The sequence below is a fragment of the Eutrigla gurnardus genome (assembly GCF_963514095.1).
Source record: "Eutrigla gurnardus genome assembly, chromosome: 12".
In the NCBI taxonomy this organism is placed as follows: domain Eukaryota; kingdom Metazoa; phylum Chordata; class Actinopteri; order Perciformes; family Triglidae; genus Eutrigla; species Eutrigla gurnardus.
The window spans coordinates 13,151,019-13,177,814 of NC_139926.1; the positions used below are offsets into that span (position 1 = coordinate 13,151,019).

At 39.7% G+C, this 26,796-nt stretch overlaps 1 protein-coding gene across 8 annotated transcripts in view; it reads right to left on the bottom strand.

Moving 5' to 3' along the window:
• Nucleotides 1-26,796, bottom strand: part of lrch1 (leucine-rich repeats and calponin homology (CH) domain containing 1) — a 69,023-nt gene that overhangs the window by 34,941 nt on the left and 7,286 nt on the right. For all 8 annotated transcript variants that reach the window (XM_084022308.1, XM_084022306.1, XM_084022302.1 and 5 more), the window contains exons 2-4: nt 10,423-10,567; nt 4,080-4,206; nt 2,869-2,974 (exon numbers count right to left, since the gene is read on the bottom strand). In XM_084022308.1, the coding sequence (XP_083878434.1) occupies nt 2,869-2,974; nt 4,080-4,206; nt 10,423-10,567 (378 nt within the window). The remainder of the gene's footprint in view (nt 1-2,868; nt 2,975-4,079; nt 4,207-10,422; nt 10,568-26,796) is intronic.

Consider the following 26,796-nt stretch of genomic DNA (forward strand, 5'->3'; position numbering starts at 1 on the left):
AAATTATCATCATCATATCTGTAAATCTGACGGAGCAAAGACGATTTTTGACACACATTTCTCAGTTTCAGTGGGTTAGAAACTGAAATCAAATTTCAAAGAAATCAGACAACGACTGCGTGTGGGTAACTAACGACTGGGTTGCCGACTCACGTGTGCACGTGTTAACATGAATCCTCAGATGAATGCAAAAGACAAACAGCACAGACTGATGAGTGGGTTTGTGGGAAGAAGAAGCCATTCAGGGCCTCGTATGCTGCAGACTGCCATGAAAACAGTGTTATTGAAGAGCCCATCAATTCTGACAAAGTGATCATTAAAGACTCCTCCTGACAGTGGCTCATAATGGAAACCTCTTGTAGGCAGTAATAACATCAAGTGAGCTGCCATGATGGAGGAAGGGCCAACACCAGAAAGCATTCCTCTGGTTACAGGATAAAAATATATCCTGGACTGCAGTTTATACAAAACATGATCACTCTTGCTGTGAGGACGAATGTTTATATTTAGTCCAAAGCGTTTAATCAAAAATACATGAAACAAAACTGTAGTAAAGCAGCCACACTGGTACTGGATTGATGTAACAGTTAAAAATAAGAATACGAAGCACAAGCAGCTCCATGAGGCTGTACATTTACTCAAGTACACTTTAAGGTACTTGTTCTTTTATTGAGTATTTACATTTTATGCAACATTCATACTTCTACTCAACTACATATTAAAGGGAAATATTATAATAAATAATATAACTTTTTTATTCCACTAGATTTGTCTGAAAGCTTTAGTTATTTTCCAGATTACAGCTTGTCATCACCTTCCTGTCCACTGAAAGCCATGCATCTCCAAACGTGGTGAATTTGAAAGTCTGTGAGAACTGAATGAAATGTTCCTTTATATGTTAAGAAAATGATTCAACTTTCTAACCAAAAAACACTATTTTAAAAGCCTCTTAGATCAGCTGGAAAAGGCTTCGTCACGAAGCCAAAAACAGGGCTGACTTCCTGAGCTTGTGAAAAGTTGACTTTCTAGAGATACGTGGTTCTCACAGGACAGCGACATTACAAACATATATTGAATATTTCATTGTATATGATGCTTGGCTATAGATTAAACTCACCAAAAGTATGATGTTTCTGACATTGAGGATAATTTCCCATCAGGATGATAACCATCAGGTCTCATCTTCAGATTTGAGCTCAACACTCCCCCCTCCCTTCCCTAAACTTGGCAGACTTTAAAAACCACTAAAACAGTCCCGGTGGTCTTATGTCAGGGGCTCTCCATGGCAGCAATGTAGTCTGCACAAGTTCAACAGATATTAAATAAAAAACAACAGCCCTCCCTTTGTCAGGCTGCCTTCCAGTCTGCTCCTCCCTGTCTCTGTGGCATCAAGCCACTGAGCCGAATCAAAACTCATCAATCAATTCAGGAGATGGCCATAATAGTGAGGGACAAGCATATGTCGAGTTAAGAAAAAATAGCAATGAATCCAAACAGACTGGAGGACTCGAGGAGCAGGGATGAAGTTGGATGAATTATTCATACGGGCAAAAATATCTTCATTTCAGTGCAGTGTTTTGGTTTTGATATAAGCTTTAAGATAGAGAGCCCTAACGATATTTCTCCACACTTTCCATAGTATATAACGTAAATGACCTGTATATAATGTACATAGCCCATTGCTTCTCTATATCTTTATTAATCTAAATCCTCTTGTCTTTTGTCTGTCTATTTTTTTATACCAGTATTTTATTGTTTTTATTGTGTTGTTTTTTTTATTGCTTGTACATCTCTTGCTACTATGACAAGTGAATTTCCCCGATGTGGGATCAATAAAGTCTATCGTATCGTGAAATGGAAAAAATGATGAGAACGATAAAGATTTCAACTTCAAATAACAACGTCTGTTGTTAAAAATAATGATAAACTGAAAGCTCATACCAAGCAATCTGATTGGTTTGTAGGCATGATAAAATACCCACGTACCACTGCTATCACGTACAATTCCTTTGCACTTTTAGTATCACTGCACATCTGAGCAAAACATTTTTGTTAATGACAAAATGTGTTGTCATGGTTGCTAACTGGTAGTCACGGGGGCGGGGAGCAGGACCCCTGCAGAAATAGCACTGCTTCTGCAGCATCATGATACCGCATATTTTACTGTGAACATTATTTTTTTATTATGACAGGCTTTCATAATGCCATACTTGATGCCCATTTTATAAAAGCAATAGCTGACTTTAGATATTGATTAAACATTCAGTTCAAAATTGTTCATATGTTCACGTTCTGGTGATTTTAACTGTCAGTCACAAGGCTGCGTGTCCTCAGCCTCAGCCTATCAGCAGACAGGCAGTCAGTCTGGGTGGTGTCTCTCCAGAACCGTCACTGTTCTCTGTGTCACCGACTTATTTGGGAAATGGAGGTTGTTCTTCGGTCATACTGAGGGTTATGTGTATTTTTGGGGACTGGGATGGGTGTGGCAGTGCATACAGAGGACTCTGTGGTCTCAAATGCACCTCCCCATCTTGTATATAGAAGGGCTTGTTGGAGCCACGCTTAACTTTTCAATAGCAATCAATAAAAGTAATAGTAGTGTCTAAAATTGCCTTGTTGAAGTGCACAACCCTCTTCTATAAGATACGAAGGAGAGGTAGGAAATGGTAAGGGCTTGTTTGATCTAAATCCCACCTAAAGAGAACGTGAATGGTAAAACCTTTTAAGTCATAGTAAGAACGGCCTCTGGTGTCCAAAATCACCCAAGCAGACAAGACACGTCACGTTGTTTTAGACATTAAAAAGGACAAAGGGATCATTTAGGCTAAATGTAACCTGAATAAAGAGGCACTTCTGTCACAATCTCACCTTCTGGCAGGACGCAGAGAAGGTTTCGCCGTACGTTTAGTTCCCGCAAAGCTTTTAGTCTGCCGATGTAACGAGGCAGAGCCGTGATCTCATTGCAGCTGATGTCCTACAGAAAAACAAAATCACAAGTCATGTTCACAGCTGTTAAAGCTTCTGGATGCATTTAATTATACTTTATTTTACTATTATACTTTCATACTGGAACCTAACACCAGCCTTTTGTTTCAAAACCGAAAATTATGTTTTCACTGGAGAGCCAGATTAAATGGTTAAAACGCTCAGTCCATGAAAAAACATTTTATTATTCACAGAAACATCTGTTGGTGGATTAAAAAATATTGGATTTAATGAATGAATTAAAAAATATTGGATTTAATGAATGTCATCTGGTGCTTGTGGGGTGCAATATGAATAAAGTTAACTATTACAGTATATGAACATTTAAACATCCAATTGACAAAGACCTATTTAAGTAAAACCAGATGGTTAATCCTGCAACATATTAAAAGTATTGCATCACTTTGAAATAATAATAATTTAAAAAAAAAGGTGAAACCAGTACTGCCATTAATCAGTCTTGCTCATGGCTTTGCAAAGTTACCAGCAATGGTCAAATACCACCAGAGATTAAAGGGAGACAAGCCTTGGTAAACTGTTTTTATGTTTTAGGAATCATAGTCTGATCCATCTTGACCACCAGAGGAAAAATACAAGAAAGCAGTGGTGGAAAGTAACTATTACTGCAAGTACTGAAATATAACATTAAAACATTATAAATGTACTTTAATTTATATTCCTTTTATGCTACTTTATACTCCTACTTCATTATATCTCAAAAGGAAATATAGTACTTTTAAAACTATGTTTATTTGACAGCCTTTCAGTCTCAAATTTTACACAGAATAGTTATAATAATAGAAGAGTTTGTAAAATCACAAGTTAAACGTGTATAAAGTATAGAAGTTAAAATTAGCTCCACCTCGACCAGCTACAACATTAGTGGTAATGTTATAGTAACAACAGTCAGATAAAATAGTGTATGACACCATAGCATTATGATGACGGGGGCTATTCTGCAGCCTAATGAGTACTTTTATGTTTGATCATTTAAGAACTTAGAGTAGTGTCTTACATAGTCTCTTACAAGTAAAAGATCTAAATACGTCTGTACACACACACACACACATCAGATAGAGCATTAAGAGTCTCACCAGCTCCATGAGGCTGTGCAGCTGCCCGATGGTCTCCGGCAGGCTGACCAGCTTGTTGTTGCTGGCGTTGAGGACTCGCAGAGGTAAACCGCACAGACAGGCCGGCAGAGAACCCAGCTGGTTACGACTGAAACACAAACATCTCTCACTCATTCATATGGAGCAAATAATTCATTTCTCACTGTTAAAGATGACTTATTTTCACATGTTATCTGAGATTTGGGAACATGGGTGAATAACTACCTGTCAAGGTTACTGTAGCACATTTATATTGATGCCAGGGCCCTATTAAATAATACATGAATGATAATTTATATCAACTATTCCAAAGACATAAGGAGGAAAATGAATCAGAAAGCAAAGCCTGAACATATGAATATTTAAACATAAGTCTTCCAACGCAGCATTACCATTTAATGGAGAGATGTGAAGAGTGAATGCATTACAAAATAAATGTGTTCTATAATGTGATTTCACATTCAAGAAGTGTTTCGTGCTGTGGTGGTTTGTTTTGTACCACAGTGACAACAGAAAGCCGAACGGCGGAGAAACAAATACACTTCCCTTTTCCATGTACTGTATGTACAAGTGTGTGTGCAAACATGCAAACACATAAGATACAACAGGGAATCACACGATTTGCTTTAAATATGACATTTGGAATACAGATTTCAGACTGGTTTGGGTTGCAAAACAGAGGAACAGTTCAATGTGGATCTACAAAGTGAAAAATCTTTCAACAATAGATTTGTTGTAATAATAATAATTTTAAAAAACTAAGACATTTACAGGTTTAATATTATAAAAATTACACATTGATTTGCCTGCTGTACTTTGAGGAGAAATCTTCTGATCGGGTTTTTTGTACCTAATCCAAGATATTTCATTTGCTATATATATATTTTGTTGTTGTTGTTTGTTTTAAATACATAGCACTGCTACAGAGTTTATACTGTGTAGTGTATCATAGAGGCTCCATCTGTATTGTTGTTGACAAAAAGAGAAATTATGAATTATGTTTCCTTCTCTCGCCAACGATGACAAATTCACTGATGTGTTCCATGGCATTGACCAATAAGAGCACAGAGTGCGCTTCAACAGTTTACATGGCGAAGAGGAAGAGGAATGATGTTGTTTGTGGTGCAGGTGGAACAGTGAAACCGAGGAAAGGTCACCTTTTCTTTCTCCGACCACATACAAGCATTAGCCTGTCAAACACACCGCCACTGTTTATACTCTTGTACCCATAAGTCAGTCCCTAACGCCTCCTCCTGACGCAGATCATGACAGATTGCAATTTCTGACAGGTCCGGGACCATGACATAATCCGTCATGTCTCTCAGCAAAGTCATTTATGATTCTATTAACTGAAACCGTGACCTTAACAGACAAAATGACTGCATAGTCAATAGCCCAGCACTGGGCTACAAGAAGACTCCAACTAACTCAGCTGACAGCTGTCATTCCAGGAGCAAACAAAGAATCTGCAATGACAAAATTAAAAATGCCTGGATCACACATGACACCGATCCCAAGATTTTTTATCAAAAATTGCTAGGATTTTTCAAAGGAATCTGGAAAAGCAATAGATTTGTTTATTTTTGTACTCTGCATCTATGATAGAGACATGTACTGCATTCAGTATTCATTCTGCAGGATAAATACAATAATCTGGACTTTACCACTGTACTACATCTACTGTACTTCTGCCATTTATCTGAATTACTCACTCAAGTTAAATTTATTCTGTTCACTCATCTGTATATTAACACCTCTTGTTTGGTGCTTCCTCTCGGAGCCATGCACTTCTGCTTTGAGTAAGACTCAACTTCAAATGTCACTTCTAAGGGGAAGGTGCATATTGTCTGAAACATCCAAGAACCCAATAAATTATGACAACAACAACAAGGGCTTGGTCACTCTTCCTTTTGGAGTCTATTTTATTTGTTAAAGCTGTTTTGCCTTGATTCACTTATTGGCTGCAATGCTTTCACTTCTGGCTTCTTTGTTGGATTCTGGTTTACTTCCTATAAGCAAAATGTCATTCACTTGTTTCAAGTTCACTAAACACAAATGCATTTCATTCGACCATGAATCAGCCATGGCCAGAGTATCTCCTCTTAGATGAACACTCTTTGTGGATGTCTTGGGCCTAAAAAGGCACTTTGATCGTTCTATATACATAAATCTTACTGAAAAGAGAAAAAGCAAACCAGATTTTCAATCTCTGACTAATAGAAGCACACACACACACATAATCTACACAAACACATGCATGTGTCGCACACAGACACAATAAAACAGACACAATAACACATGCACGCACACACACACACACACACACACACACACACACACACACACACACACACACACAAATTCACCAGAAGACTGTGAACCCCCTCTGACTCAGCTCTGAAAATAACATTCAGGAAACGTAACAGAGTTTATCCAGCTGTTCTCTCACACACACACACACACACACACACACACACACACACACACACACACACACACACACACACACACACACACACACACACACACACACACACACACACACACACACACACACACACACACACACACACACACACACACACACACACACACACACACACTCAACTTAGCAGCTCTGTGAGGCTGTTAAGTGGTGCTTTGAGTTAAATGCTAACATCAGCATGCTAAAATGCAAACAAATGATGACGTTAACATCTTATTTTAGGTTTAGCATGGTAATTAGCAGTAAATAGCAGTAATAGGCTGATGAGAACATTGCTAGTTTTGCAGATATGGGGTCATTAACTGTCTCCAGCCGTTGCCATGAAACCATCGCAAAAGAAGAGGACATAACGGGATGGGGTCATTAAATAAGCTCTGGTCAAAGCTCAAAGGACGGACACCATTCAGAAAACATGAGGGAAATATGACATGTCTTTTTCATGTATTAATGTGAGGGAGGTTAGTCTTCACATCGCTCCATTTAGATCTGATGCTTTCAGCTTTCCAGTGGAAGCCATAATGCATCATGAACGTTATGAATTTTGTTTTTATTGATACAGCATCTATTCCACCAGTGGCCCTGAGAACTCAACACTCAAACATTTTCAAACGAAAAAAACATCTTCCTCAACTTGACCAAACATGCACAGCAAATAAGAAAACATTCATCAACTTGACGACAGACTAAAACATCAACTTTGGGTCACATTAAAACATGATTTGAACACCTGAGCCACAATTAGAAAAATCACTGCAAGAATATGACAACACAATGGAACACCGCCGAAGCTGCTATTGAAAAGAAGCGATGCGCCATTCGGCTGTTCATGAAAACAAATGAGATCTTTCAAAGATTTAATAATTATTTTCATATAGTCACATACTAATTTGGATTCATGTAGAGGAATATATCAGTGGACAGGGACAACCATTTAATATTATGTATTTATTTTGAACATGTACCAAATAAATTAAAATAATCAGTAAATATAGCAAACTGTTCATACACAAATTCTCATAAATGAAATAAATATTCAAAATAAATAATAATATTGTAAGTCTGAAAAGTTGTAGGAAGATTAACTCAATATTTAATATATGTCATTATTATATCTTTAGCCTATATTGATTGAATTTCAATTTATTCCTTGGTAATGAAGAAACATTTTTCAGGTTGTCCATGTTTAACATAAAATACTGCTTTATTAGACCCACGTCTGAGGCATTGGCTGGGTTACAGCTGCAAAGGGGATAGTGTAATAACAGGAGGCATCAGTTAAAAAAAAAAAAGCAAGCTAGGTCTATGATAAATAATTCAACATTTAGAAAGGAAATAAATCTGCACGGTTGAATTCACCATATTTCACATCATTCATACTGCACATAAGTGAATTGTCAGTATTGGTATGTGTGATCTACTGGCAGCAGGGTTGAAGTGACAGCAGCTGGAAGGAGGACCTGCTGTAACGCTCTTTCACACGCGGCAGGTGAATCAGCCTGAACGATCACTGAACGAGCGGTTTATATAACCTGCATGACGGTCGCACAGAGTCAAGAGTAAGGTACAGTAAGGCTCTTAATCTGCAGCGCATTGAGCTCTCAAGACACCGTACAATATTTAGAATTGTTTTCCTTTTCAAGTACAATACTCTTAAAAATCCATAGTATTAGAGTAGAGTATAACTAAAACAAACACAAAAGAATAAAAAACTGTTAAAGATGATGACAATGAGCTGTGCAACTAGAAGATACTAAAAATAGTGCAGCATTATCCCTGGACAGGAAGGCAAAGCATCCTGCCTGTTCTGACAGGACACGCTGTGTGTGTGTGTGTGTGTGTGTGCATGACTTCAAATTTAAAGGAAAACACCACCGCATTTCCATACTGAACTATGTTCTGCTCTGATCTTAGACGAGGTGATACATACCTCCCTCTCCTCTGTGCGTGCACTCAATGGCTCTTGCGCGCACTCCGCGCAGCGCTAATTTGCTAGCATGTAGCTTGTCCCAGTATATTCCTTAGGATCCAAAGGGGGGTGAAGTTAGAAGCGACCAAGCACTTCCACGTTGTCCCTATTTAAATACGGTTACGTGAGTAGTTACACGACCCAAGTTTGGTTACACAAAATGAAACATGCCAATTGTTCTAAGCGGATAACAAGGATAACTATATAGTATGGCGGAATAACAACTGGAAGCACTTCGACGTCGGCGCAGTAATATCATCACTCAAAACATGACGGGACTATATACCTTCTGCTTGTTTTCACAACCCTGTACGATGCACGTTATAACCATGATGTTTGATTGTTCACAAACTATCTTACTACAACCTGATGCTTCCTCAACTGTGCACAAACTACTACAGGTAGTGCAGGCGACGGCGTGCAGGTCACGTAGGTTCTATTGACGGAAGTAAGAGGGGGAGCGGAGTGATGATATTACTGCGCCGACGTCGAAGTGCTTCCAGTTGTTATTCCGCCATACTATATAGTTATCCTTGTTATCCGCTTAGAAAAATTGGCATGTTTCATTTTGTGTAACCAAACTTGGGTCGTGTAACTACTCACGTAACCGTATTTAAATAGGGACAACGTGGAAGTGCTTGGTCGCTTCTAACTTCACCCCCCTTTGGATCCTAAGGAATATACTGGGACAAGCTACATGCTAGCAAATTAGCGCTGCGCGGAGTGCGCGCAAGAGCCATTAGGTGCACGCACAGAGGAGAGGGAGGTATGTATCACCTCGTCTAAGATCAGAGCAGAACATAGTTCAGTATGGAAATGCGGTGGTATTTTCCTTTAAAATCCAAATGTGACTCGTCTTTCTCTCCATGGGGAGGTATAAAGACTTTCTGTCTACAGTGTTTATGGATATATGAGACAACACACACACACACACACACACACACACACACACACACACACACACACACACACACACACACACACACACACACACACACACACACACACACACACACACACACACACACACAGAGAGAGAGAGAGAGAGAGAGACTTAACCTCAGTTACAACAGAAATCGTTAAACCATCCATTATCATCATCATGATGAAATGAGATTATGATACACACACACACACACACACACATAATCATTTAATGAATGATCAATTTAAGTAGGTTTTTTAAGTAGGTTTTTTAAACATATTTCTGTATAATCTGACTTTTAATTTGCAGTTGATTAGAGGTCATATAATAATGTAATCAGAAGTGAAATACATGTTTGTAATCTATGAGTCACACAGCAGCAGTGAGCACGGAGATGACAGTGTGCAGACAGCAGTGAACACCTTGACCTTAAAACACAACCCGACAGCACAGTGTGTGTATGCGTAGGTCAGCACCAGGTGTGTGTATGTGTGTATGAGGGTTTTTTAGTTAACTTACAGTCCACTGAACACCAGTTGTGTGTCTGTGGACTTGGCAAGCTTTTCAGGTGACCCTGCAGCATCGATAGTACAACACACACACACACACACACACGCACACACGCATTGAAACACTGGAAGCGCTGCGACGGTAAGCCCACACACAATACAGTCTGCTCACATTAAAAGGACAACAACAGTGTTTTAGTTTTGCTTCACCACTGATTCAGTCCAATGTTCTGCTCAATGTCTGACAGCAGCCGCAGACCCCCCCCCCCCCCCCCCCCCACACACACACACACACACACACACACACACGCACACACACAATAGTGCAGTGAAGTGTACAGACAATCTGTACACTGTATTGCTTTGTTAAAAATATATTTGCATTGTTAATATATACATATATATGCGTCAATTTAGAGAGCAATGGTGAATGTGTGTACCTGAGATTTAAGGAGGTGAGTGACTGTAGACCGATGATGCTGTCTGGGATGGTCCGGATGCAGTTGTGATACAGGTTTAATGACTCCAAGGCAACCAAGTGGCAGACCTCTGAGGGGACATCGGCCAGTCTGTTCTTTGAGAGGTCTGCATAGAGAAGAGGGAGCAAAACAAGGAATTCAATAAATGGTTTTACAAATTCAGATATGTCTGCTTGAGTCAAACATGTTACACATTGGTGTGGAGTTGTTATAAATAGTATATGAATCCTTGAGTTAAAGCAAAAAAGGTGTTCCTGAGATATGGCGTTCTTTAGTCTCTACTTTTAGTTGTTCTACCCCCATTGATATAAACTACCTTCTCTAGAATTAACATAGAGTTAACTGAATCAACACCTCTCTAAAATGGTTTCAACAAAATCTGAACATTATGAAGGATTTATTTCCTGTATTAGATTGCATTGGTTTAAGCTTGGTGTACATAATAAACCCAGTGTATTTCAATGTGGAAAAAATAAGTTTGCTCATATTGTTACGTAGAGTAAATTAACTGACAAGACACAATAAAAAACAATCGCCACGTTCTACACTCTGCACTGCAGACTTTTCTATCCGAGGAACAAATGTCATCAAAAACAGGGAAGTCTTTGACAGTGGGGTAGAAGTTGAGCGCTCAAGGCCAGTATTGGTGACACTTCCTGCTATGGCTCGGCAATAACAATATCAAATTCAGTTAGCAACAGTCCATAAGGCCAAGAAATGTCAGGCCAATTACCCCACATTGTTCTAGTGAGGCTGTTTTGTTAAAAGAGCGAGAACCCACCAAGAGTTCATTTCCTCCACAGGCAACGATTACAGTTATGTTGTACCCAGTATTTGGATTCACGCACAAAATACTACTAACACTTTAAAATCCAAGAAGGCCTTCAAAGAAAACGCCACTTCTCACATGGCTTATTTGTTCAAATATATGTCAGAACCTCTGCCTGTAATATTTTGCATGGTGGAGTCACTTCCTGCACTTGATACAGATTACACTGTTGACAATCAACACTGCAGTTCTCTTGGAAAAATAGCCACATTTGTGTTTTCTGGCATCTCCTTCCTCAGCGAGAGACAAACAAATTGCTGAACAGGATGTCACACCATCCACAGCTTTCAATCAAACATCAGGATAAAATCACTGCAACATCAACAGTGCAGTGTCATCGCTGATGTTAAATGATTCACAGGTCAAACTATTCTAAATAGTGATTATTTGGTGACTTATCGCCATTCAGATGAAAACATGGATATCAGTTTCATCTCTCAGGGGGATCAATAACAAAGGCAGACAAAAACCTTCAATCTATGTGTTCTTTACATTGAGCTCCATGGTGGCAGAAATACAACATGTAAACCAGACAGGTTTGGAGATCTTGGAAGGTGGATGCGTTTCACTTTAACAGTTTTTTCTGAATCCTGAATACAGGATAAAAAGGCCATAGGTAAACATTTGGTTTGGACAACAATGGAGGCCAATATAGGACAGAGAGAACTAGAAAAGAACGAGGAGGAGGAAGAGGAGGTGAAGAAAAGGGAGAACATAAATCAACTTTTTCCCCTTATTTGTAGTGATAGAGTGTTATGTTCTGAATACTCATCCATACTTTACACATTTGAGTAGGTGTGTATGTGTGTTTATTACATGTATGGCAAAACGTTGCTTCCCTGAACACAAGTGTTTCATTTACTACAGTGTGTAGTTGGTGCTTTGTATGCTCATTCAAATGATGGTTCGTGTGTAACGTATGGACTCAGAAACCCAGTTTTCTAAGAGTTTTGCAAGAATTGGTTTCTTTTGCAAGGGATGTAGAGTTTTGCTGGTTTGGTTTTGGGTTTTGTGGTTAGTGTGTAGAGCTTTGCAAAAATAGCCTACAGTTTCAAAGGCAATGCCTTAGCAATCACAAAAAAAGCAGTAGAACTGAGCTGACAGTTTTTTCCTCCATCCAGTCGCTGTGCACGACTCGGCTACACACATCAGGGACCCATTTCTGTATTAGACATCCAGGGGTCAAACTGATGTTGGAATTGTGTTACAATTATTACATTTTTGCCTAAAATCAACCATGCAAGAGAAAGATTTTAGGGCTGCAACAACGCATGCTCATCTTCATTATTATGATCATAATTTTGTAACTTATTAATTGTATGACTTTTTTTTTATTTTCTCTGCTTATTATTATACCTCTACCTTCAGAGAGCGCAGAACAACGGGTGATCGGGTTTGTTTTCTTTGAAAACCAGTCCACAACCTTAAGATATTTCGTTATGATATAAAACCGAGGGAAGTAGCAAACTGTCACATGTGAGCAGCTGGAACAAGAGAATATTTGTTGTCTATATACTGGTCACCAGACCCGACTAAGAAGTGCAGCAGTGATCCCGTCAGTAAAAAGTGCAACATGGATATTCAATCACTGCACATGGACATAACAGGCAGTGTTAATTCATGGGTCACAGAGTCACAGGAAGTGCTATTTAAAACAACGTGGTTGAGAAACAAAGAGCTTGTCAGTGCCGCTTTCATCCTCCGAGCAAACAGCAGCGGTCTGACTCAACTACCGGCTGCAAACACACTGCTGTTACTGGCAGACTGAGTGTGTATGTGTGTGTGTGTGTGTGTGTGTGTGTGTGTGTCTCTGTGATGTCCAATATTCATTAACAATGTAGACATACAACCGCTAAAATAATACAGTGCCGATCACGAGGTGGTAACCCTCCTAAGTTGACCTTAATTACTCACACCGCACTATGTTGGCCAGGCACACACAGGAAACGAGAGATGCTTTAAGGACACATCAACCTCACAGTCAGACACACATCTGTCAGGTTGCATTAACATGTGTCTACACATGATGTCATGTGAGACGACGCAGGTGATGATACAAGCCTAAGGACATGTAACCCATGACACACATGCACACACTACTACTATTACTACCTTTAGTACTACAGACCAAGCCTGATTGATACATCAGCATGTTGAATATGGAATTATTATATGGCTATTTGCATTTTTCTGAAATAAAAAAATGTATAATGAATTGTTATTACGGATACAGCAGTGTGATCTGCTGCAAGCCTTTTCAGCTCTGTAAACAATAACAATAGCGACTAAAGCTGTAGTGTTTGGAAATAACTGAAAAGGTGGGCTTGGATTTTTTTAGGTGGGGTTTTATGTAAACTCTGTGTTCTGTGAGGCTAAATAACTGTTGTCAAAAAAGCAATCATTTGAAGAGAGCAATTTAAAAGAATCAGTCCCCAATCAGAAAGGGCTGACATCAAGGTAAAGCAGCTGTGGATGGCAGCAGCAGCAAAAAGAAGAAGAAAAAAAAATCAATATTAGTTTTATATATAGCGTATCAATACGTTAATTATTTTTTTTTCACCACTTTACCTTGCCATCAGACAACCCTTTCAGACAGGACTGAAGTCAATAACTTTGTGGTAGAGTGAAATATATTCAAGTAACCATCACAATTTCTACATTGTAAAACACAGGGTTTTCAATGTTTACTTTTGGATACTGAGAAGCTACATAATTATATTTAAAAAAAGGATAATGAATAATTAAGTTAGTTTCCACATGGAAATAAGAGGTAAAGAGAAACAAGAGGTGCTTTAAGTGAGCAGGAAGTAAGCATCAGTTCCCTGAGGGAGGAGGCGGTGACCACACATTTAAGTGAAAAATTATGTTTTTGTGGTTTGTCTATGCGAGTCAAATTAAATGTTCACTAACCCTAGCAGCACAATGGCACAAAAGGTTCTCATTGTGATGCGCTTCTTGTGTAATGTTTAATGTGATGTTGTCGCTCAAATGTGTCTACAACAAAACATCAGAACACTCAAACATAAACCAGTTTCTGTGACAGTGAGTCACTAGGTGGCGTAACATTGTCACAGAACTCAAACAGCCAATTCTAAATTGCAGTCACACAATGATCAACTAGTAAAACATGAAAATGGAACTACAGTCAGACTATATATAGTCCAATAACGTTAAAATGTTAGAATAAAATATACTTTGAAAAGACAACAACAGCTGCTGCTGTGATGGAATCAAACGTCTTCCGGTCCAGGACTGTGTTAGGCCTTCAAACCACCAACCAACCAGCTCCTGTAACCTCCGGGGTTCTTCTATAACTCATCTCTAAATGTCTGGCGTGTTTCAGAGGACAGGAGCTGAGAAGAAGGCAAAATTCCCTCTAACTTGTTTCAACTTGCAGCATCAGATATACGAAACTGAGCTGGCAGTGAGCGGCGTTTCAAGGTTTCAGCCTCTGTGTTATTCCTGATCGTCAGCTGCTGATAAAGGTCAACCATGAATGAGGATTAATGCCGAGGCCTTCATATTGACAACAAATACTGCTGCCTACACTTCATTGGTGAGCACACAATGTGAACCAAACTCAAGGTCACTTAACCTTTGAAGAAGAAATAACGAAAATGCTGTGGTTGAAGCCCTGTCATTCTCTGCTGCATTTTAATGTCATTTTTCAGCCTTTTAGGTTATTTACTCGTTTAATAGTTGTTTAAATTGTATGTAAAGCACCTTTAACAATCTCCATCTTGACCCTGCTAGCAGGTAACAGCTAGAAAGTACGTGAGGATTAACAGGAAACAATGAGCTCTGAATTATTTTCACAAAAACATTTCTTCAGACCTGCAGGCAACTGAGCAGCTCAACATGAGAGAAGTTCATCATCTTTATGAGGGAAAGGGCTGAAAGTACTGATACTGTAAATACAAAGTACACCATGTGAAGCAGGCGTGGGGCTTCCTGTGTTAATATCAACACTCCCTCTTATGAGACAGGAAGTGATCTCATCGAGGTCACGAGGTGGGTCAGTGCAATGTTGTCAAGATGCGACCTTTGACCTCTATAAGAGGAAAAAGGAGAAGAATGCTCAGGGGAAGACACTGTGGAGTACCTCCATGTAAACAACGACAAGGTTTCATCAATCATGGCTGAAATTATAAGTGTTGCTGCTTTGTACATGTTGTAAAGTCCCAGATACGCCATATAATCAAACGGTGTCCCGTCTGAGTTTAAAGAGGTGCTTGGTGAGCTGTGTTCACTGTGGATAGCAAGACACGTCGGCTGCTGTACTGTACTGCTAGCATCCCTGAGGTCAAAGGTCATGTCATCATTTTAAAACACCTGGGAGAAAGTGTTTACTGTCATCTAAAGTAGAAAAAACTAAGTATAAAACGCAGAGCCAAAGAAACTGGAAATCACTGCAGCAGAGTGGTGAGTATGACATGACATGACATTTTACATCATCCATGCTTGGACAAAATGTCACATTTCAGTGCTTCGTGGTTTGATTCTGCATTAAAAAAAACATAATACAGTGTCAAACAGTGTAAAATTAGTTTATCCAGATCCAGTAACAATCTCGTGCAGTTTCCATGACAGACAGCAGATCAAATGTTTGCTGTGTTATAAAAGCAGTTAGCTGAAGTGGACAAAGACAACATGTGAGCATTGATGGGAACCACAACAACTTGTAGTGTACAAACACAGAGTGCAGGAATGTGGAGGCTGAGCAGCTGAGACACAAGAATGTTTCCTGCCTACTCATTAACACAGAGCGCCGTCATCTGACAACACGACAGTAGCGCGGCGGAGGAAGCAAGCAACGGAGAATGAAATGATTACATTGACATTAAAAATTCAAGCTTCGGCAAAAATGTTTTGTTTTTTTACATGAGGAAAACAAAAGGAACCGGTCAATTGAATGTTAACACTATGAAGAGCTCAAACTGTTCACCATCACTGTGGGTGTGGTTATAGAGTGGTGTGGGACTGAGTTCTAAGACCTGGAAATGAGTGAGCATTTTTGTACATCCGTCTTGAAGTCGTTGGGTTTTATGAATAGGTTTTTGGTTAGATTCCTGAAATAAGATATGGTTAACACAGAGATTTTTCATTTTGTCTGCGATAAAAATACGCCAGTAAATACCCCCCTTGTGAATTTTGAGCTTTTACATGGCTTTAGAAAGGCGGTTGCTAACAAGTGGCTGAATGAGACTACACAATGTCACCACACCGACTTCACAGACCCGTTGTGGATACTCGTTTATAGTCTAGCCTTAGCTTTTTACTTCAGCATTCACGCTTCAAAAGAATCCTAAAAGTAGTGGTCATTTGTGAAGATTATCTTGCTGAACAAAATTTGTACATATCAAACTTGTGTTTGCCGCAGAGCTTATTTTCTGCACTCCGTTGTTTAGGCCGTCACCATCAACCACCAGACAGGACGCCGTTTGATTACTCAGCATATCTGGGACTTCACAACATGTACAAAGCAGCAATAGTTGTTATTTCAGCCAAGAAACCTTGTCAATGACTACATCAACAACACAAATAAAAAACAAACACGTTTGGTGTGAACACACCTTACATAGTGTGTGTCTGTGTGTGTGTTGTAGTTGCATCCCCTGGTTGTGCAGGAAAAGGAGAGACTCCTCCCTGCATACAGTAATGACAGGCTTCATCACACACACACACGCACGCACGCGAGAGAGAGAGAGAGAGAGAGAGAGAGAGAGAGAGAGAGAGAGAGAGACTCAACCTCAGTTACAACAGAAACCGTTAAACCATCCATTATCATCATCATGATGAAATGAGATTATGATACAGGAGAGAAGGAATAATAGGAAAAGACAAAAATAAAGGAAATAAGGAAAAGAAAATTAAGCCAAAGAAACGTGTTAAATGTGTGAAGGTTTTAATGGCTGTGTGATAGAAAAACAAACCAGATGTGGAATCAGACTGCGCTACATGGGAACGTTGGACAGTGTGGAAGTGCGTGGGTCGGTGGATGGGCTGTTCTTGGCAGTGTGCTCACCACATGCTGACTACAGAGGAAAGGAGCCGGCTCTCAGACGGGCGGAGTCCGTCCAGGATGCTGAAGGTGCTGCTGGGAGTAAAAGTTGCTGCTTCGGACTACGTTTGTGCTGCTGATGATGATAATGATAATCTACTTTGCTGCTGATGTCATCAATCAGCTCTGATATGAAACACTGGTCTAAAAAAGCAAATACAATATCAGGAGTAGAGATTAGATTTCTATAAAGCAGTAATAACTTTTCTAATGCCACTTTATAAAAGACAAATTGGATAAAAATGTTAATATATATGTAAAAGTTAAAAGCTCAAACTGCATAGTACTTTTATTTTAAACCTTAAACTGTATGAAGACTGTATGACATCTATTATACATTTTCATTTTCATCAATTTCATTCCATATGCAAATAAATATTGAGCTTTACTTATTTATTTTTTTTATTTACTGTTTTCCATTTCATTTAAATATAACTGACCTCCTTGCAGTCATAACTGAGCACCACAGGGCACCAAAACATTGCAGTGAAGTACTGACTTCTAAGTGTGTTTCCCACTCTCAAAAAGTTTGTGAATAAAGTCAACATAAGGTTCAAGTGTGGCCATAACTGCACCACATTAAACATACACACTTCTTTTTCTTCTTCCTTTTTGAGAGTTGACAATGTACAGCTCTAAATTTACCAAATGTTTTTATTATGTTTACCTTCGGAAAGACAGAAAAAAAAAGGAAGGATGATACAGGATGAAAGAAAGGATGACAGCAGCTGAAGTCACCATGACGACCATATGAGACTTCCGGCATGGATGTCTGTGCAAACATGCATGTGTGTGATGTTGTATGCATCAGCGGTTGCACAAATATGTGTGTGCATGAGTGGGTAAGTGTGTGTGTGTGCACGCGTATATGTGTGCGTGTGTGTGTGTGTATTTGTGGTTGCAGCAGATGGACGTGGGTCGAGAAACAGGTCACAGAATTCCTGTGGGACAACGAGCCATTCCTACATACACATTCACATAGACGCATTCACAAAATAACAATAAATACACACAATATTTACTCTATACAGTCTGTTTAAGGGAGAAAACACAAAAATGCGCGCACGCACACACGCAGACACGCAGACAGACACACACACACACCAAATTGTTTTCTTGGGCAACTGGAACATTCCTCAAACACCAGAAGGAGATTCATTTGACCTCAGACAATGATCTCAGGTTCACGATGTATTTCAACTTCAAGCAACTAGATATAAAAATGGATCTAGTTTGAAATGCATTTCTAGACTTTTTTCAAGTGATATCCAGTGAAACTGAACATCCATGATTAGACTGCAAACAGTTCTGCTAGTGCTAATAGTCTATTCTAAATCCTTTTAAAAAGGTGCAAATTGGTCAAAATGTAAACAAATTGACAGAAAAACTCACTTCCTGTCGCATTATTGGAACTGTACTGCTTCGCATTTGGAGTGAACACTTAGACCTTAACACATTGTTGGTTTTGTGCTATTCATGGGATTTGTTGGAAATAAGAAATATATATAATATCAGCCTAATTCTTTTATCAGCAAATCAGAATTTGTTGCTTCCTCTCCTCCCATCTCGTTCCCCTCGCTCCATTTGTCTGCTGGGTTTTGTTCTCCAGAACAACCGACACAAACTCACTGTTGCATAACATAGAACGAGTAGTTCAAGTGAACATCCACCCACACATCCACTCACGTCTCTCTCTGAGAACAGCGAGGCCTCATGTAGAGCAGAGTCCTGACAACAGCAACAGCAACAACCAGAGGGGTTTAATTCCCCTTAAAGGACAAGACAAACACAAAGAAGAAAACAATCTGTGTGTTTGTTTTCTTTGTCATAATTCACTCATGACACAGCAGAGAACAATGTTTGGTCTTCCTGCTGCTCAGTTGCTTGTCCCAGTTTCCTGCCTCCTTGGAAGGGAAAGTAGGACGAGAAGAAGAAGAACACCCAGAAAGATCAGTCTGCCTCTTTATCTCTCTCTCACACACACACACGCACACACGCACGCACACGCTTGTCTCCATGGCGTTGCTTAATTAAGTTGTCACAACGATAATATGATACGACAGAGGCAGTTAAAATGACTGCGCTTGAAGATTTGCAAATTAACAACAATCCAATCCAAACACGCACACACTATGTAGGTTAGCAGAGCTGGGGCGACCTGTAAGTAGACAGCATGATACTTAACGGCATTTTCTAACGCTTCAAGTCAATTTCTTACTTCTGTGCCTCCTTAGGAGAAGCAAAATAAAACCAACCAAACCGTACCAGCTATCTAACGTTAGAGTGTTTGATGGTAACGGAACCGTACCATTATAGTGGACACAAGCTAACCAGTCAACAGCTGATGTATGCACTTACAGTTAGCGAGCGGGCAATAATTCAGTCAAAACTCTGGAAGTTCAATTCATGTTTCCACGGCTGTATCACTAATGTTAATGTATTTATTGACTTACTCCTCTTCCTATGAGGTATAAAGCTGTAATAATATTTCCTAATCACATTTTGTCTTGGACAAATGTCGTTCTCTTGTCCAGCATTGTGGACTCTATGCAGAATCATGTTTTTGACCAAATGCTACTTTTTACACGTAGAAAAAAAGATTTCAATTTAACGAGATTGAAAATAGATTTTGCATTTGGAATGGTCCATATTTATTTCTGGACAGCTTGGGTTTGATTTTGGGGTAGTTCTGGGAGGATGATGAGAAAAGTTAGCTGAGAGCCCTGGGGCCCGTTCCAGAAATCAGGCTCAACCAACTCTGAACCTAACCCTGAACTCTGAGTCAACCAACTCTGAGATGGGCAACTCTGACTTTTCGGTTCCAGAACAGCTGTTCTGAATGAGTTCAATCAACTCCGAGTATGTAAACTCTGAGTTACGCGCATGCCTGCCAACTCTACAAAGCCATCATCAATGGAGCTCCGATACTACGATTCACCATGGCAACCGGGAGAGCGTTATTAGATATTACTGAGTGTTCATGTAGAAAACAAGCTCATCCTTAGAAAGCGGAGCAACGTAACTGCATCAAAGTAGAGATAGTTGGCGTGGCAGACAGTTACTGCCCAACTTGATACGTATAACTGAATGAAACAGTCTATTGATCTTAAGTTGATAAGTCTTTATTTACAGCCCTGCGGAGCAACTCTATGGTGTAATGGTTAGCAACGCTGCCTACGGTACAGGCGACAGGGGTTCAACTCCCGTGGTTCAGAAAGTAGCGCAATGAAAAAATAATCATTTTCAAATAGGTGTAATCCCACAAGCACAAAAAGAAAGTGGCTTCAGCTGAAAATTAAGCATAAGAATATTGCACAAATACGTAGACTGAGGCATATGGTTTTAATCATTTTTCACATATTAAACAGTAAATATAAGCGGCTATTTCAACAAAGAAATGTTGAAATAATGAGTTGGTTCAGATTCCGGAAAAAGGCAGAGACATTATGGGGGAAACTCTGGGTTTGTTGAAGCAAACCTGCCAGCGAGCAGGTTAGGTTCACAGAGTCAGTTACCATGGTAACTGACCTAAAGGTTGAGTTCAATCTCTTTCTGGAACGGAAAACTCAGAGTATCCCTCTTCTCAGGGTTAACAAACTCAAAAGAAAACCTGCTTTCTGGAATTTGTATTATGGATAAATAGATGAGAACAACAAGAATTGAAAAACCTCTTCAGACTGAGCTGAACTTCAGCTGAACTTGTTCTGGACTACTAAATAACTCTCACGCATGACAACTATTTTTCCATTTGCTCATTTTCTCTCCCTCTAACTCGCCTAGACAGTCCTGAATCCAGTTTTAGAAATCAAAGATGTTTTCAATATTTCATGAAAACAACAGGCAGCGACTGGATCAGAAGACAGTCACTTAGAATCACTACACCACATGTATTTATTATTGTATTTGCCTGAATATTTCCATAGTGATTGAACACAGTAAATGAATCAGCACTGTTGTAAACAGGAAACTGGGCTGATGTGAACGAATCCTCTCTGTTTTCTGTTGCTCTCCTGAGCAGAGCTTCCTCACCTGTTGACCCCGCTGCTGTTTACTGCAACCTTTACTGCAATGTTGGTGATCATGAAACTGAAACTAGTCTACGGCTTTTCTCATTATCGCAAAGCTTTATCTCTCAACACTCAGAATGGCAACTGATGAAAGTATCGAGGTTGACAGATCACCCAGCATGTCCTATTGCTTTCTCTTACTTTCTTTTCGCGTGTATTTGTGTGTGTGTGTGTGTGTGTGTGTGTGTGTGTGTGTGTGTGTGTGTGTGTGTGTGTGAGTGTGAGTGAGAGTGAAAGAGAAAGAGAGAATGGGGGATTTCTGTCTGACCCAGTGACCAGACATGGATTAGTAGTAATGTAGGTTTAGAGGGTTGGGGGTGATTATAATGAGAAACACTACTAGAATATTGATATTCTACACAGAAAATGTTTTAGATGGACATTCAATTATGATTTACAGGCAGCTGACATGAGAATGCAGATACTGTACACAGTTACTGTTTTTTGTGCAATTTTCTATTTATTCTACAAATTTTATATATAATTGACATCATCATTAAAATTTATGGAACTGTTATTCCATATCATCCAGTGTTTGTGTACTGTAGAGTATGTTTACCAGAACAGAAAAGTGAGTGTATTTCTACAGCAGACACAAAAAGCAATGCAAGATTAATTTCCATAAAGCACCACACCAAAAAAAAAAATGTAACAGAATGAAAAAAGAGGACAAATAAAAATGTTTCCTGAAAAATTAAAGTATCAACCTTGCTTTAAAAGGGGAATGGGTGGGGGGGGGGGGGGATCAATGATACTATAGCAAAGACAGGATGGCAAACAGACAGAAAGAGAAAAGCAGCGTGAGAGACAGAGGGAAAAAATGTCCGGTTTAAAAATAGAAAGACAGAAAAAAGAACCACAGAGGATGAAAGGAGAAAGAGGATGAAAGGAGAAAGAGGAAGAGAGCAGGCAGGCATAGACATTAACAGGATTAGAGAGGGGGAGTTTCCTCAAACTGGCAACCCACCAGGCACACTATCAAAACCACCCTGCTGCTGACACACACACACACACACACACACACACACACACACACACACACACACACACACACACACACACACACACACACACACACACACACACACACACACACACACACACACACACACACACACACACACACACACACACACATCCAATACAAAAACAAGACCCCCACCACTGACCCACATCTTTCTCTGCTGTCAGCATATCACTAAACTGTGTCTGTGTGTCTGTGTGTGTGTGTGTGTGTGTGTCTGTGTGTGTGTGTGGCCCCTGGCACGGCTGCAGGGGATGGCATGCTTGCACCAGCGACCACCCACCCCATTGCCTATCAAACATAATTTCTGGCACTGTTTTAATGCGATTCAGGCTAATGAAATCTTTAAATTTAAAAAAATGTAATTCTTCGGGGGGGGGGCCGCATCAACTTCTTTTGAGCCAACATCCTTGAAAAATAGCATCAGAGAAATAGATAAAGACGAGACGAGATCGACACGGGAATGCAGGTTATTTAAGTCAAGTAACACGATAAAACTACTTTTTTTAACCTTGTGAAAAACATAAAATGAACAAACCACATGGAGTCTTTTGTTTACTTTCGGTGTTCCTCAGCAAAAAAACATGCAAACTTGAGATAAAGGTGTTGAATGTTTTTACAGTCGATATTATATTTAATTTTGCGCATTGTTCATGCCAATGTTTGCTATGTGTTGTTCCATTACCATCAGCAACTCTCCATCAGTGGAATAGCATCAGGAATGTGTATCGCATTGCTCACACATGTACTTGACCCACTCATAACAACAAAAACTCAACTGGTCTTGACAAACGCTAGCAAAGCTACTAGGTCAACTGAAGATGATGACGGCTGGACGGATTTTACAGATTAGTTATCAAAAAATTAAAAAAAACATCACCCCAATGCAGTTAGCTCCTGAAGGTTTCCATTGTATATAAATAATGGGAAATATATGTCTAGACATCATTACTGAAAATGCAACAAACTCAATGACCACAATACCACACACACACACACACACAAAATAAAGCACAAAAAAACATCTCCAGTCTCACACCTGAGTAAGAGAGGCTGCCAGACACTCATGTTGAGATTACATTTGAACAGATTTCACTTAATGCCACAGCTTTATTTATGTGGATGTGGATATATTTAGTGTGTGTGTGTGTGTGTGTGTGTGTGTGTGTGTGTGTGTGTGTGTGTGTGTGTGTGTGTGTGTGTGTGTGTGTGTGTGTGTGTGAGCATATGTGAACGCTTATTTATGTATTCTGGCATGCGCTTCATGGTGTATTAGGATAAGCCTGAAGGAGAGGGGTATGGAAAGTGTGTGTGCTTGTCACGGTGAACCAGTTATGGCTGTGGATGTGTGTGTGTGTGTGTGTGTGTGTGTGTGTGTGTGTGTGTGTGTGTGTGTGTGTGTGTGTGTGTGTGTGTGTGTGTGTGTGTGTGTGTGAGAGATGTTTGGCTCCATTATGATGCCAGGGGGATTTAGGTGGGAGATAGGTGTGTAGGTGTGTGTGTGTGTGTGTGTGTGTGTGTGTGTGTGTGTGTGTGTGTGTGTGTGTGTGTGTGTGTGTGTGTGTGTGTGTGTTGGGGGTTAATTTGGCCTACATTTGGGAGGATGAGAGACTGCTCCTGTTTATTTATTCAAAGGGATTCGGCGTCTGTCAGGACAGCCTCCGACTGCATCTCAGACTTAAAAACACTGAAGCTGCAGGACACGGTGATGTCATGGTGTATCTTGAATATAGCTTTATCACACAGGACAATATAATTTCTTTGTTCTACACATTTTGAGATTATCATAAAATGATCTCTTTAAATGTAACCAATGCACACCAATAGGCGATTGTTAACTGAATACTTTTGCTGTTGTCACGTGGTATTTTTAGATAATCTTTTATATTCTGAGGATTGTTTGTTTAACTATAGCGTTAGTAAAAAGCATGATTTGAACCTACTACAAGAAAACAAATCAAAAGGGATTATGGGTAGAGGGAAAAGAATGCAGATCCTAGTGTACAGAAAGCCAAAGTGAGGATTTCACTGACGCTCACATTCACATACGCTTTTTAAGGTGGAGGAAAATTATAACATAATACACAACTCTCCAACAAATATGTTACTTAAATTCAGTGCCAATAAACAAACCCAGTTTACAGGCATGCCAGCTCAGTAAGGCTATACTTCAGCTGAATACTAATCGCATGCTAACCTGCTCACAATAAAACATAAACATAGCAGACGGTAAAACCATAGCTGATAGGATCACATGAATATCTGTACTACATTCTGTGGAAATGGCTAATCCACCCAACTCGAGTGTCCAACTAGTCCATGTGCTGCAGATACGGGTTTACATCGCCAGAGAGAAGTCTGCTCTGTGGTCTTTGAATGTGTGTTTGTATTTTCTGCTTCACAGAGCAGCTTCAGAAAGAAGATTTGATCTGTGCAGAGTGCAGCCGCAGATGGGAAACACGGATAGGAGGAAAAAGCCACAAAAGGCCTAATTTGGGCACAAATACCCACACGCACACAAGATATGACCTCATCACATCAGTGCTGCAATGACTTTTGAGCTGTGAGTGAACAGTCGGCCTGGAGTGAATGATTATTTTTAGAAGGTGGAAAGAAAGGAAACATCACAAACATGATGTCATTTGTGATGTCATCATTCAGGTTTCAGTGTGTGAAGCGATGCCACGGCCCGCGGCCACAGTCTGACTCACCGGTGTCAGGTATCAAAAGAAAAGACCACTTCCTGCAGGGCTCAGTGATCATGCTCAGCGTTCAGGTGTCCCACAGTAAAGTCAGGACCTCTTCCATTTGTCCATCTTTTTGTTTGTTTTTTGTTCTAAACTAAAAAAAAGTTATTGACTTTGGGAACAGTCATTTAACAAAATAACTAAAGGTCAACTTACTTAGTTTCTCTGGAACTTTCAACTATATATCTCAGGCTTCATGGGGTTTCAATCCACCCTCACCCACACAAATATGACAACCTGGGCTACATACATTTACAAGATATACAAAGACACCAAATACCTGCAAAGATCTCTATTTATATCATTAAGCATGAAGCAGAAACCATGCCAAAGGTTGGTCATCTGTAGCTGTACCTCATGGCTTTGTGGGGATGTGGGTGTCCTTGCTCTCTGACAGGAAACTATCTGAGCTGTTGCCTCCTGAAAACAATGTGGTGGGGAGTGGCCATTTCCTGTCTCTGTGCTGGTGTGAGGCACCACCTCACAGTGTCATTATCGACAATCACAACCCCACCCACCTTCGAGATAGCTTTAGCTTTGTCCAGAAATGTGAATTTGGACAAAATACCTGCAAAAGTTAGCCAGTTAGCAAGAATTTGTCACTGCGAGTTTTGGCATACTAAAGTTAGCATTCAGCATGTTAAATCTCATGAATTCAATCGAACAAACAGTGGCTGTATGATATCACTACTGCTACCATAAAATGACAAAAACATAAATAAATGGTGCAGAAAAAAAATCAATCATCATCAAGCATCATCATCAAGCATCAAAATAAATAAAATATTTCTACAGAATTTCAAATGGTGGCGAACAGTAGCAAGATAGAAATATAGAAACTATTTTAACAGCCAACATGAGAAGAACAACTGACCATCTCCATTCGGATCTATATGTTGCATTATATGCTATGTTATAGTAGGCTTCTGTACTAATCTAAGCTGACAGCAGTAGGTCTTCACTATGTCCCAATTGTATTCTATTATTTTCTATCTCGATCCAATGTGCTCGTCTCTGAAACCATTAACTGCTCCATTAACTGCCTCATTAACTGCTTCACTAAAGGATTCATTCACAATGCATGAAGCAGAGGCCCTCTGCCCCTACAGCATTCTGTGAACTTAAACTGAAGGTTTAAGATGAAGATTAAGGTAAGGGTTCATGTTTAAGTATGTATTTATGAAGCCAGAGGTCAGGGTTCATTTCAGGAAATAACGGGATTGTTTTTGGTCCGATTTAGTCTAATTTTAGAAAGTTATTCAACATCAAACTCAAAAGCATTTTTCTTTTTTTATGGTCAAATTGTAAAAATGGTAAAAATTTCAAAAAAGTTTTCTGCTTTATGACACATCCAAAGAAATGCTCGGCTGTAGTTAATGTGATTCATTTCAGTTTCCTCACAAGTATAAATAAGAGGGTGTGAACTTCTGTCCCAGCTGTCTTACATTCAGGTGTGGTGGGAACACTGAGCGGATGGACCCTCCTCTCACCCAACACCACACCACATTCCTGGGAATCCACCGCTTCCTCTTTGTGTGTGTGTGTGTGTGTGTGTGTGTGTGTGTGTGTGTGTGTGTGTGTGTGTGTGTGTGTGTGTGTGTGTGTGT